Genomic DNA, 14,311 nt, shown 5'->3' on the forward strand with positions numbered 1-14,311 from the left:
GTACCTACCAAAGCAGAATAGCTAGCATCATGTTAAAAAAGACAGAAAACAGAGATGTTAAAAACTATGATTTTCGTAATCAGATTTCAATAAGCCCAGAAAACACATAGGTTGAAAAGACTGTGTTGATACAAAAAGGAAAAAAAAAAAAAAAAAAGGCAAATTCTTAAATGAATGTGTGAATGAGAGTGAGCACTTGCAAGCAGTATGACAGTGGAATACAATGAACAGGGAGAATCTTCCCACCCTTCTTTCCTGAATGATTGATGTTATAATGAGCAATGCTGGAACTACACAAGAAGAGAAAAATATAAGGCCATATTCTTGGCTGGTGAAAATGAAAGCATTCACATTGATTTCTGTGGAACCACTGCTGTTTATGCCACTGCAAGATATATCCCTAAGAGAGGTGAGATAATGCGCAAGGATGGTGAACATAAAAGCACATAAGAGAAATTAAAACTTATCATAGGTGCTGTATTCCAAGTAAACACAGCTCATAACCTCAGGAAACCTTCAAGAAGTTGTTCTTTCAGTTTTACTTGTGCTTTACAAATAACAACAAACACATATGCTTCTCTGTTATGAATGCCTCTCCAGCAATGACATATTGTCATTAATCATGGTAGAAGTCATTATTAGCTTTCATCCAAGGTGTTTTTTTCAGTGCAATAAAATGTTTCGCCTGTGCTTTTACACCCAGTTACACCCAGACATAGCTGTGTCCTGATTATCTTTTTTTAATACAAGTGGGACAATGCATACAGCCTTCCTTGGAGGTCATGGTTTGATTTTTAGCGTGGAGCGGAAGAGGTACTGAATGCAGTGACTGTGTGCTAACCTCCCAGCGTGCACACTGCAAAACTGTCACACAACTGCATAGAGCATTGTAAATTAGGACTGTGGGACCTAGTACGTTGCTGGTACTTTTATCTGCAACTGCATGCTTCAGCTGACTATTGCTAATCCTTTCCTTTCTTCAGCGTCCAAAGTTTTTGTAGTCCATCTATGAAGAATATAAAACTGAAACTATAAATCTCTGTAAGATTGAGAAGCAGACAGCAAATGAAAGGAAATTTCAGTTGCCTTCATTTCAGCTTTTCTATACTATACATAGGGGGCTTGAAGGATTTATTATTGCTTAATTTAGCAACACTTAAACTTTTTTCTGAAATCATTTAAGCCTTTCATAAGATTTACTATAAATTTATAATATGCTAATTTATGATTAAAAAGTACAAAAGCAGATAAAACCAGATTTTGAAAGTTCTGCAGATCTTACCGTTATCCTCATCTAACAATACTGCTGGCAAACACTTGAGAGAGGCAGTCCTTTAAGAGAACCTCCCTACCCCTTCCAGTAAGGGCCAAAAGCTCAGAAGCCCTAGCAGCAACTCCAGCAAAACTTAATGAAAACTGGGCAATCCAGCCAAGTGTAAAGGAAAAAACTGATATTCAAACAGCATGAAGAAACTTTCCTCTCCTGTTTTGTTTAAGAAACGGCAATAGCTTTAGCAATAACTTGACCAAATCTGCACAAAAGTCTGTGGTATAATCCAGATCACCGAGTATACAGGGTGATAGCACTCCCCAAATTTCCACAGATTTCAATGAGGCCAGGATTTTATTCCTGTTGTTACCTAGCATAAGTATCATCTTCAGTATCATCTTCTCCCAGAAAACAATTTCTGCAGTTATTTTTTTAGCAATACTTGGACTGCTTTTTTGGGTTTTGGTTGGGTTTTTTAGGTTTAAGGGGGTGTGCAAAGATGGTGGACTAGAAAGGCCCACTATAAACTCAAATGTATAAACCTTACTGGCATTATTCTCCAGTATCCTGTTTGAATATATGTTGAAAAGATTTCACAAATTTCTGCTTGTGCTTCAGATATACTTCTTAAAACCACAAATGTTCTGCTTTGATTTACGCATAAGCACATCAAAGATTAAAGAACAAGACAATTACAATGGAGCTGATGAATTCTTAATCTCAGAAACAGTGGTAAATTAAGGGAAAACACAGTCTCGTTACTGATTGTTCTTTTGTGATTAAGTATTAGTTATCTCCTATGTTTGACATTCTGTAGACCTATTTATTTGATTAATTTAATTGTCGTCCTAATTAATTTAATTATTTTGTAGCAAGGGTTGAGAGGCTGGTGCATTCATAGTACTCTACATGGAGCTCGGCTGATTACCAGCGCCACAGTTTGCTGAACTGGTAAAAAGTTGCCGCCCGATCCCCGGTGCCCCTTTCGCTTGTCTGGACTTGACTGATGTGCCCTCTGCTAGTTTCTGTCTCCACGCCGTTGTTCACAGATTAATGTAGGGGATGGGATTATTCACGGTGCGTTTAATCAAGCACGTAGTTTTTTGGTTTTTTTTTCAGGAGAGAGCCCCCAGTCCTTGCACTTTGGAAGTGATGAGCGTACATCAACAACTCTTCGATTTGAGAAGAGATAAATAAGAAGGGGGGGAGGGGGGGGGAGGGTGTGTGTGTGTGAAGGGAGGCTGATTTCCCCGGAAGAACAGGGAAAATTGCGGGGGAAGGGGCATTTGGGGGTTTCTTTAGTTTGTCACCCCACGAAACGGACACACTTTACAGAGCAACTTCTCAACAACCAAGGCGACGGTGCCCTGGGCTCCCTCCGTCCTGCGGCGCTACCCGTGCCTCCGCCATCCTTCTCCCACGCACACGCCGTGCCGCTCCGCGGCCGCGCAGGGGGCGAGCATCGGCCCCTGCCTCCCGCCCTGCCCTGTAGGTTCCCGGGAGCCGCTCCGGGCGGGGGGCTGGGCTGCAGCCGGCTGCCCGGGGAGGCAGCGCCCCCCGGGACCTCCATGCGGCTGCTCCCGCGGCCGAGCGGCAGCCCGCGGAGAGCACCGCGGCCACGGGAGCGCTCCGCCGCCACCACCGGTGGGTGCAACCCCGGCGCCTGCGCCCCCCCGCGCTCCTGCGGAGGCGGGCGGGGGGCAGAGCGAGAGGGGCGGCCGTCAGCCGGCCCCAGGCAAGCCCCCCGCCCGCACTTGCGCAGCGGGCGGCGGCGACAGCGCGGGCGCGCACGGCGGCGGGGGGCGCGCCTTCCGCGGCTGCCCTCGGCCCCGCGCTAGCACCGTCGGCCGCGGAAACCGCCCCGAAAGAGAAAGAGAACTTGTTCGCCTCCGCCTGCCTCCCCGCCGCCCGCACATCCTCTGCCGCGGCGCATCCGCCCGCCCTCCGGGTCCTGCTCCCCCCGGGGCTCGGGGCCGGCCCGCCGTCTCCGGCTGGAAGATTTCCCCGCTCGTTTCCCTCGGAGGGGGTTTGTCGGTAGCGCTGTACCGAGGGGAGGCTCCGTCCCTGAGGCACCCTGCCTCACCCTGTGGGGGAAGGGAGCTGGGTGGGGGCAAGCCAGGAAGGGAGGATCTCAGTGGCTCTCCTAAAATCTATCAGCAGGCTGCGAGGAGGGAAGAGTTTGGCACTTCACAGGCGAGGCTGGGCTTGTTTTCCCCAGCGGTGATGCCGCTGGACTGAGAGCGGCGCGGCCGTGCAAGCTGGGGGGACGGACTCCCCTCCCCACCACCGCCACCTTCGCCGCCCCCCCAGACCCGGTGCAGCGCCTTCAGCCCTGGTGGCTCGTCCCTGCCGCCCCGCTATAGGAGAGCTGGTCCGAGGAGAGAGCGACTCGGCGCCTGCTGGGGCTGCTCTCCGCTGCCCCCCCCCCGGCTTTTTCCCCCACCGACGAGGAGCGGCGGGACCCCGTAGCCCGGAGAGTTGTCTCGGCAGGCTCCGTGCTATGGCGAGGCTGCGGAGAAGCAAACTAGCCGCTGGATTTCTATTACTTTTCCAGTGCCTGAGCGAGCGCTGCCAGCTCGCCGGCGGAGAGACGCCGAGGCAGAGCCGTGGTAAGCGAGGCCGGTACCTGCCGGGCGGGGCCGGCCCGGGCAGCGCCGCGGAGCCCGTGGGCAGCGGGGCCGGGCCGGGCCGAGGGATGGCGGGAGGGCGGCGCGGTGTGGGCTCCGCCGGCAGCTCCGCGGGCCGCGTACCCGGAGAGGGCAAACGCCGTTTGGGGGGTGTCCCCCTCTGCTGCCGAGGGAGGCCCGGGGTGGCCGCGATCCCAGCTTCTCCGGAAAGAGCGCTCCATTGCTTCATTCTTTATTTTAATGAGAATTCGAGACTTTCCTCATTTAATATTTCTGCCCCGCGATCACCGGGAACCGGTGCCGTTCCCCTCCCCAGCCCCTTCTTGGGTTCCCCGGAGCCTCCTTCCCAGCCGTGTACGAGACGCTCCCGAAGGTGTAGGGAAGGGAGGGACGGACACACTCGGGAGCCCGAGGACGGGGCGCCGCGGCAACCTCCGCCCGCCCGCGGCGGGGCCCCGCTGCTCTCCCGTCAGCGAGCCTTGGAAGGGGAGACAAAGTTTCCCTGCAGATCCCGCCCGGGAGAGCTAGCGGGCACTCTCCTCCCTCGCGGAAGTCAGTGGCTTGCAGCCTTCCCTGGAAACCAGGCGTTGAGAGAAGGAGCAAGAGAATAGAAGAAGCCCCGCGGGGCTGTGGGACCCGTCCGTGAGGAGTAAGGGGCTCGCCCTCCTGACTAAATTTGCTTATGACAGAGCATTAGGGGCCTCCTGTCAGCCCTTCTCGGAGACACCTGTTAGTGCACGACACACGGCACCTGTAGTGCTTTCTCCTGGGCCACTATTTCCCACAGCATGGGGTTCCCTTTTGATCACTAAAGCCTTCTGTATCCCGCATTCCTGTGCTGTGGAGGGGAAAGCTCCTAAAGGAAAGCTTGGCACGTTTGTGCATAGATATTTAAGGAGCAAGTGAGGAAAATCGTGGGGTTTGTGTGTCAGGGGACCTTGCTGCAGCAGCTTCTAGCTTAGGTTTTTTCAAAAGCTGTGCCTTTATATTTGAAATACCAGCAGGATTATTATCAGATGAAACATGTCCACTGGCTTCCCTGGTGCAACAGAACTGCCCCTTCTTCCTTCTCTAAAAGGTTTGATACAAATGTGAAGAGTTTTGTGGTTACAGCATAAGTGACCCGAACAAGGGAGTCTGGGGAGTTTTTCTGAAATGTCTGGTGAGATAATGTGCCAGACAGAGCGGGGATTTTCCCAGGCAGGGGCCTACCACTGAGTTTGGGAATTGCTAAATGACAAGGTAGCTCAGCAGGTTGCCGGGGCTCACACGTCACTTGGGGCCAAAGGGAGAAAACAGGAGGAGACTTTTCATGTACTGCTGCAAAATTCATCTGGCCATTCTCAGTGTTGTAGGCAACAAATGTTTGCATTTGTTAATGTTAGTTGTAAGGAAAAAAACAAAGTCTGGTGGTGAGATTCAAAAAGGAAAATTACTATGTTGAGTGGCAGTGGACTGAGCTCACAAAGTTTGTTAATCATTGGCCATTGTATCCAGAAAAGGAAAACGTCAGTGCTGACTAAATGAAATATAATTTATTGGTGGGCAAATAATCACCGCACATCACTCACTGATTTAGGCTATGAAGTTGTAGTAGTCATCAATAACTGCACCAGGAGGTGCTAAATGGGAGACATCCTGACAGCTTGCTTGTCCATAGATCGTTTAGTAATGTCTTTTGTGTTCCTGAATGTGATATGAAGTATCAAGGAGTTTATGATCAGGCAAATATTAATTTGATATTTAATACATTCTGAAGAAGATACACCTAGTAATTGTTTTCTTGAACTAGTAAGAAGGACAATCTGGTGTCAGTTTTGACAGCTGGATGTTTATAACCTCGATGTCTTTTTCTTCCCTCTTGGTTAAAATCTGCATTATGACAGCAATAATTAAATGTTATTAACATAATGAGAGTTGTCTTTAACATGTTTTCATCATTTCTTTTTTTTTTTTTAAGTTTTCATTGGAAAAATGCAGCGTCTGATCAGTTGGAAGAGGGTAATTATGTAAAGCCAGGGAAATTCAACTTCAGGTTCTGTGAGTCAAAATAAAAAGTGCTGTTTCAAAGTTTTACTGTTTTGCAGCTACTGTGTGCCTTTAGATCAGCTCAGATGAAACCTTTAAGGAATTAAAGTAAAAAGTAAATCTTTGAAGTAGCTGCCAATTCTTAAAGGAAGGCTGTTTTGACATATTCTTCGAATACTCAGTAACAAAACACCTTATTGAAACGGCACGAAATAACAGTATCGAGAAATGGACACCTTTAGTCTGCCCTGGTAGAGCTGGAGCCAGCAGAAATGCCCCAGGGTGCTATCGAAGGGCTCTGCTGCGAGTCCCACAGAGAGGAAAACACCGCATAGGCATTTTTTTTAATTACCTTGCTGGGTAAAATCAGGTGGGATCAATTCAACCCAAATCCTTCTCTGCTGCCTCGGGATGTTTCTGAACCCACGGTTTTGTGATCGAGGGGTGAGCGGGCGAGGCCGTGCGGGCCCGCTAGGGGGCGCAGCGGCCGCCGCGCGGGATGCGGCCGTTCCCCGGGAGCGCTCCGGCCGGCCATCCGTCCGTCCATCCATCCGTCCGCCCATCCATCCGTCCGCCCACCCATCCTCCCCTCTGCTTGGGCTGAGCCGCGGGTTTGCTGACAGAAATGCTGTAAATCAAGGATGGAGGTTGTTGAAGATAAGGTTCGTGTGCATGGGTGTCTTACAGGAACCAAACAGAATATGCGGTGGATTTAGTGAACTGAAGCAAACGGTCTTTTGAAAGCTCACACGAGAATTAAGGCTCCCAGCTGTTTAAGTGAGGGCTTGCTGCTTGTTAAAGTGCTGCCACAAGCAGCCTTGAAAATGTTACGTTCTTTTGCGAACACCATCAGTCAGAATTAGGAAGTTGTTATGGTAATTTTTCTTCTGTCAAAGCATATTCCAGAATCCTGGTATAATTTATATTCATTGGCCTATTGCTGTCTTCAGGCATCAGCATTCAGAGAGAGGTAGAATTATTTCTATGGGATAAACTACTATTAAGGAGTGTTTATCTAGCATTTATCTACTGCTGAAATAGTCACATTTTCTGTATTGTCTGAGCTTTACTCTGTTTAAAAAAAAAAAAAACAAACACAACTGAAACCAAACTTTTGTCATTACACAGTAGAACCTTCAGCTTTTGTCTTAGAAGTATTAAAAGAAAGACAATATTAGACAACATATATGTCAGGTTTGTTTCTTTTTCTCTTTGCATTCAGAATTACATGGGTTTTTTTTCTGTGCATGAGATGTGGATGGGGGCAATCAAGTTAGAGAATCCCAGTGACATTTGAGAGTGAATCTTATTTACATATCATATGTATTTTACTAAGAATTCCCTCTAAAGAAATCGCCTTTCTTAAGCTTTCATCCTGGTTCTTCCTTTTATTTCCGTGCTTTTCATCATTGTAATTTCCTCTGAAAGGGTGGTTTGAAATATGGCTAGTAAATACTGGGTAAATTAAGACTATGATAAGGTTGACTTACGTATTAAATTCAGTTTCACAGAAACTTGTTTCCACAAATTTAGAGAAAGATCAGTACTCATAGTTCATTGAAGGTTTAAAAATCCCTTGGGGAAAAGAATGTTTTTGTTTGGCTGTAAATATTCCTCTTCAGAGTTTGCATCCTCAAACAGGCACTTAAAACACAGCAAACACTTGACTTGGATGCTAGGTTTTGTCTGACACTTAAATTGGAGTTGATAATAAATAACAGGGAAAGTAGCTCTCTATGCTATAAACAAATGTAGAAAATGAGGAAAAAGTCTTTATGGTTTGAAATGTTCTTTTGTTCTGGGCAACAATATATTAGCAACACATACAGGCCATTTAGAGCAAAATGATGGGACAATATCTACTGTCTTGCTGAATACCAGATCCCTCTAAAAAAATTTGCGGTTCAGGAGGGCTGTTTCCTTTAGGGGAAGAGACTCCTGAGACCATGAAGGAGGCAGATGAGGAGATTCATAATGTCAGGTGATGAGAGAGACACACCGAGGAAAATAGCCACAGACCTACGGTGAGTTAGCATTTTCATTAAGGACTTTTTGGCACATTTTTGGTGGAGCAGTGCTGCAGGTCCCTGCACCTGCACACACCTCAGGAGATGGAGATTTGGACCTGAAGCTTGTGTTTCCTGCACGACTACTGTGCAGCGATGCCCAGAAACTTGCTTTGCTTTGAATTATGCTAAAGACAGCTATCACACAAGAAACATGCTCAGTTGAATGCTACTGTTGTGTTTTTTCCACAAATGAGATAAAAATTTCTTATTAAAAGAAATAAAAATAAAGTATCATTTGACTCTGTTTTTGATAACAGTTACGGTAACCTCAAAAGCACTGGCAAAAAGCAAGGTCTATAGCAGCCCCAGATTCAAAACTTATTGAGGCCACAGTCTCTTAGACTGAGAGCACAGCTGGGGTAACTGGTGTGAGCATATTTTGAATTCCATGTGGTTCATGCTTCCTAAGGAAAATGAATACCAAAGCAATTTAAGAAGGCAGTAGTTAAGGTAAGAGTGTGCTGGAAGCTCTCTGCAGCATGAACAAAAGGTAATTTGACAGGAGCGTTTCTCATCCAGTACAAGGACATGTTGCAAGCTTGCCATCAGTGTGAAATTGTATCCGACTCTTTGGTTTGATGAGGGCTGAGCTGGAGAGTTAATGCAGTGCAATTGGCAGGTGCCATATTTACTAAACTGGAGAATTGCATAATCACAGCAGGAACTGGAAGAACCCAGGAGATTACTTTCCATGGAGAAGTATGCAAAGAAGCCATGCTAAGTACACGTGGGTTTTGTTTTTGTTTGTGGCTTCTGACAAATGAGCATGAAACATTGCCCTGAGGTAATGTTTGTGAGCACTGGGTGCTGTGTCTCATCATGGAACACTTCCTCCTCTTCTTCCTCATCCAACTAATAAACATTGTTTCAGTTAGCACTCCCTGCTGTCAACATTGAGCAATCAGTTGTGCTAAGTGTCCTTGTAAGTTCTGGGTTTGAAAGAGCTTGTGTAACATTTTCATCTCCCTCGACCAAAAGGCAGGGTGTAGGAGTGTGTTTTCAAGTTGGATTTGGCCCAACCTTTTTCTCTTCTGAAACGGCCAATGGGAGCAGGTTCTTAGGCCAGATCTAGGGTCAGGCTTGACGCTTGAGATGAACACCCAGTTTCAGAAGTAGCAAACATCTTGATGGGGTGATACATCCAGAGAAATGTAAGGATTAATATGAAGATAGATACAAGACATCACAAGAGTGATGCATCTGCTCTACTTGACAATGGTAAAGATTCCAACTGGAATATTCCCTTCAGTTTCAAGCACTGCACTTGAAGAAATATGTGGACTAATTGAGGAGTGTCAAATGAAGAAAAAAAGGATAGAACACTGCTAGAGAGAATAAAATGAAGAGATGACATGGTAACAGTCTTCAAGTATAAAAGGCTTCCACAGAGAAGGGGGTAAAAACTTGTCTTCAACAATGTCTTAAATTGCAGGAAAGCAGACTTCTAAATGTTAAGGCTCAGGAGGTAGATGAACTCTGAGTAGCTTTCGTCACTGAAACAGGTTAGATAAACATATGTCCGAAATGTCATTCTGTCCAGAAAGGCAGCTGTTCCTGCCTTGGAGCAAATGGCTGGACAGTGTGACCTTTCAAGGTCTCACCCAGCTATCTTGAATCATTCTGTGTGGGTAGCTTTAAGTACGCAAGGGTTCACCTTGAACTCTGCAGCTAGATAAAATACAGGCATGAATTCAAGTGCTCTCTTAGCTCGAGGCCTCTGTCTTTCATTTGTCGATGATATAAGTGGCTTTAATGTGATTTTAACATACACTTTCTATGGCTGCAGACAAGGTAGAGACATTTAAAATGCTGCTTTAGTTAGAGTTATTATGACATGAAATAAGGCTTTTAAAATCGGATTTTGTTCTTACTTGGTTTAGAACTTTTGTCTTTTAATGTGAACGCTACCTAGGTTCCATTATAAGCAGATAATTTTTGTCTTCTTTTAAGATATTCTCATAGTGACTTTTTTGGAGTGCAGGCAGACATCGCTTATCCAGTGTTGTTTTATTGAGTGAAAAATCCTTGACTTGAACAGAGAGAGTTCCACAAACAGAATACATAAACCTTTCCATTTAACCTATCTCTAGCGATGTTTCAAGTATATGTTGTTGCACAGGTGATGCTAGGAGCTCTGATCCTTTTCTTTATAGATGTAATTGAATTGTGTCAAAGGGCTGCTTACGTTACAGGGGTGCAATGCCATTTATAGTTTTTACTGCAGCTTTCCTTAACTGCTGTAGTTAGTAGGGCAGATTCTGTTGGAAGTTTCATCTGCATTTAGTAGCAGAATAGGATGCGGTAGTTATCCAGTAATAAGCACATAAGCACTTTGAGTTGTGTTTAATTTTTTCTTCTATTCAAGCACTACCTTTTTTTTTTTTTTTTTTTTTTTTTCCCCTTTGGTCATAATGTGAACCCTGCAAATATTGAATGGGCAATACTGCATCTGGGCCGAATGGTTACAGCTTTTCTCTTCATAGGAGTTTTACTAGGCTGATTGTAAAAGGCAAGTGTCATCCATTGTAACCTCACTGTTTTGTGAAGGGTGAAGTGTTAAAGAGAGGGGAGTTCATCACTATGCAGGTTCTTCTTTTGATAAGTCAGCAATTGAGCTAAAAATCCATTGGAAAATGCTATCTTGGCTTCCATTGAGAACTGGGAGCCAGCATGCATCTTTATGACTATAGTTGCTCCATGATATACTCCAGCTGCATGTTTCTGCTTTCCTGTGTGGATGTATGTGACTCTCACTTTGAAGCTGCAAGCCAGACAGTATGTATTTGCAGTTCAACCTCAGTCACCCTGGGATATAAACGCAAGGCCCTCTGTGAGGAATCCTTTCGTGGCAGGACAGGTTTCGGAGTTTATAAGCTCTTCTCTCCCATCCTTCACCTCCTTGTTACCCTTCCCGCCTGGTTCACATGTTGCTTCCTCCTCACTTGCACTGTTTCAGTAGTTCATGTGGCCATGCTCCAGGTCAGATGGATCAGACCTGCTCTCCTTAGTCAAGTGAGATTTAAAAAAGAGAGAGAGTCAGAAAAGACTGTATTTTAGAAGAGGTAGGGGAGGTAAAAATAAAATTATGAGGAGAATGAATGTAGTATTTTTAAACCTCTAAGCATTATAAGACCTCTTAGAACAACATTAAAACTCTCTTGAAAAGTAGAATACGTGACTTCTGTTTAATACTACTGGGTGTTACACAGGCTTAGTCAAAAAATGTTCAAAGAAACAACTAGTTGAAATTGGAAAATTATGTCAAAGTTGACATGCTGTTGTCAAATGTTTCAACTTGGAAGTGTCAAAACAAGTAATTTTGAGTTTCTTAGTTTGATGATAAAATATCTCATTTCAAATTTTTCATTTTGACTTTTAAATTAGAATTGTTATATTAAGATGTATAAGCATAATTGAAAAGCACTTTGTTTTGGAGTTTGTATGTGTGTATATATACATATTTTTCATTTCATATCCTACAATGAACGTTGAGTATTTACTTTTAATCAGAACAAGATCAAAATTTTGACTTAGGGTGGGAAATCAACTTTCTAGTCATCTCTGATCGGAATTTATCGTTGTCGAGAATTGGGCTGCTTCCTGTTTTGCTAATGTTAATGTATTTACCCTTTCCAAACCTTCTCATTTCACTTCTAATGCTGCAAGCTGTTGGAGGCATTTCCATCTTTCCAATGCACAAATAAAATAATAATAATAGCAGTAAGTTGTCCTAACAATTTCTTTCCAAGGACCGTGTAGCTAGAGGGACTACCTAGGTCATCCAGTCTTTCCCTGGGATGAGAATCAGTTGTGTTGTGGATGTCTGTTCCACGTGCCTCCATGCACCGCAGGCCATCAGTAGTGCTCTTCCACATAACAACCTTCAGGCACATGGTAAAATAGCAGCAGCTCAAAGTAGAACGTGCCACAGAAGATAACAATGGCATTGACAACAATTTAAGTTTCAGCAAAGACTTTTTAATTTTAGTATACTTTGTTTGAAAGCTTGTCTTTATCTGGTTTTGCTTAGCCTGTTTTTCTGTGTGTTTCTTGACCTAATCTACTTGTCTTTTTCAGCCCCTGTTTTGCTTCATGCACGATTACATGGGCATTTATTGCCGAGTTGGTAGTACTGGTTTTGTTTCAATTCAGAGTGATTTTCTAGAATAGCATAAATGACCTTGCCCTGGAATCCCAGCCCAGCCATGCCAGGCAGGCCATTAGCAGTTTGAGTCAGCCAGGGCAGCTGACCTGAGTGAGCTACAGGGGTAGCCCATCCCATCAGGTCATGGGCATGGTCATTATAAAGGGGGAAGGTTTGCTGAGGCAGGGGGAGTTCCTGGGTGAGTTCTGGCTGGGGTTCCTTCTGTTCCTAAGGACTGTGATGACCAAGACGTTCTAGGCTGAGTATAACTTTGTGTATTTTATTTGTTTCATTGTTTCATTAAACGTGTCCTTGTTTCAACCTTTGTAGCTCTTCTCCCTTTCCTGATTCCACATCTCGACTGAGGAGGGGTAACTGGGTGATAGAATGACTGCTATAGTTTATTCCCTAGTATGGACTAAGTGTAGACAACCTGCAAAATGGCTCTTCCTACAGTAAACTTGTCAGTTTGAATGGAGAAAAGGGACTACTGTTAGCTTTTGTCAGCCTTTTGAACTAGCCATGTCTACATCTTGAAAAGCTGTCTGGTGTTTGAAAGGAGGAAGGTTTATGCTCTGCCTTAACTGAGATACCTGAGGACTGGCAGTTCTGCCACACCAGGGTCAAACTTTGTACTTGTGTTTTTGGGGTGATTTGGGCTTTTTGTTTTGTTTGTTTTGGGGTTTTTTGTTTTTTGTTTTTTGTTTTTTTCTGGGTATGAATTTGTCTTATTGCAGCTTCTTGGACTAATTTTAATCCTTTAACATTGCTTCGTACTGCAAGCTTGAATCAGCTTGTGATTCTGAGGGCTACCAAGATGGTCAGAGGGTTGGAACAGCTTTCCTACGAGGACAGGCTGAGAGAGCTGGGCTTGTTCAGCCTGGAAAAGAGAAGGCTCTGGAGAGACCTTATAGAGGCCTTTTAGTACCTGAAGGGGGCCTACGGGAAAGGTGGGGAGGGACTTTTTACAAGGGCATGTAGTGATAGGATGAGGGGTAATGGCTGGAAGCTGGGAGAGGGCAGGTTTAGACTAGATACAAGGAAGAAGTTCTTCACCCTGAGGGTGTTGAGACACTGGAATAGGTTGCCTGAGGAAGTTGTTGATGCTCCATCCCTGGCAGTGTTCAAGGCCAGGCTGGATGGAGCCTTGAGGAACCTCATCTAACTGAAGGTGTCCCTGCCCATGGCAGGGGGATTGGAACTAGATGATCTTTGAGGTCCCTTCCAACCCAAACCATTCTATGATCCTAACTTTGTTTAGGTGCTCTCTGAGGTTCAACCCCAGACTTTTGATTCCCATTAGACATCAGGCAATTTGTATGCTCTAGTTCTCCGTTGCTGTTTGCAGGCCATGCTTGTCTTGCAGCTTTCTCAATTATTCCCATAATCATCATAGCCATGCACTTTATGTTCATTAGTGTTCTTATTCTTGGAAGACCTTGTAGAAGGAAGGTAATATCCTAATTTTACAAATAGGAAGGTGGTTTCGAAACCTCACCAAAGTCAAAAATGCTTCGTTCATGTCTCAGAGTGTGATTTGCCTTTTTCTGCAATAGCTGAGTTATCTTTTTTGAGTTTCCCCTTGCTTCACCAAACGCAGGGCTGCAATTTCTCTCTCCATTCTGATCTTTAGATTAGGGAATTCAAGCTTTTAAATCCAAGTAAGACTTCTGATCAAATAACCTGTGTCTGTCTGGGAAAAAAGTCCAGATTAGAGTTGTCTAAGGTATCTGATTAGTGCAGAGATGACAAGGCTTCGTTTGGGACTGCTGTAGATTTTGCCATTTCTGATGTTCCTCTCCTTGCTCAGGCTTGCAATAGGAGAAGGATGTGTGTCTCAGCTGTTTATCAAGCAGATCCCAAACTGCCATATTTTATAGTCTAATGTAATAAGTTTCTTTCCTAAACACAATGTGTCTGAAAGATAGACAAATACTGGGTCAGATTTCTGCTGGTTGGCACTTCAACACTGTGGAAGGATTATGTCCAAATCTTTTTGGTTTTGCCATTGAGTTCTTGGACAGCAGAGAATGATGGTGTTTCACAATCTGTAAAATTATTTTTCCTGTAATTAAACTTTGAGAATAACAATCCAGGTTCAGTAATTTCTAGCCAGAAGAAAGATTTCCAAAGCAATCAGTTTGCAGCACCACTGACTTGAATTCTTTGACTG

At 44.7% G+C, this 14,311-nt stretch overlaps 1 protein-coding gene across 1 annotated transcript in view; it reads left to right on the top strand.

Annotated features, from left to right (window-relative positions):
- Positions 1-3,770: 3,770 nt before the first annotated feature.
- Positions 3,771-14,311, top strand: part of PLXDC2 (plexin domain containing 2) — a 264,341-nt gene continuing 253,800 nt past the window's right edge. The window contains exon 1 of the mRNA XM_086466772.1: positions 3,771-3,879. Coding sequence (XP_086322898.1) covers positions 3,771-3,879 — 109 coding nt within the window. The remainder of the gene's footprint in view (positions 3,880-14,311) is intronic.

Source organism: Leptosomus discolor, chromosome 6 (genome assembly GCF_034619465.1).
Source record: "Leptosomus discolor isolate bLepDis1 chromosome 6, bLepDis1.hap2, whole genome shotgun sequence".
NCBI lineage: Eukaryota > Metazoa > Chordata > Aves > Leptosomiformes > Leptosomidae > Leptosomus > Leptosomus discolor.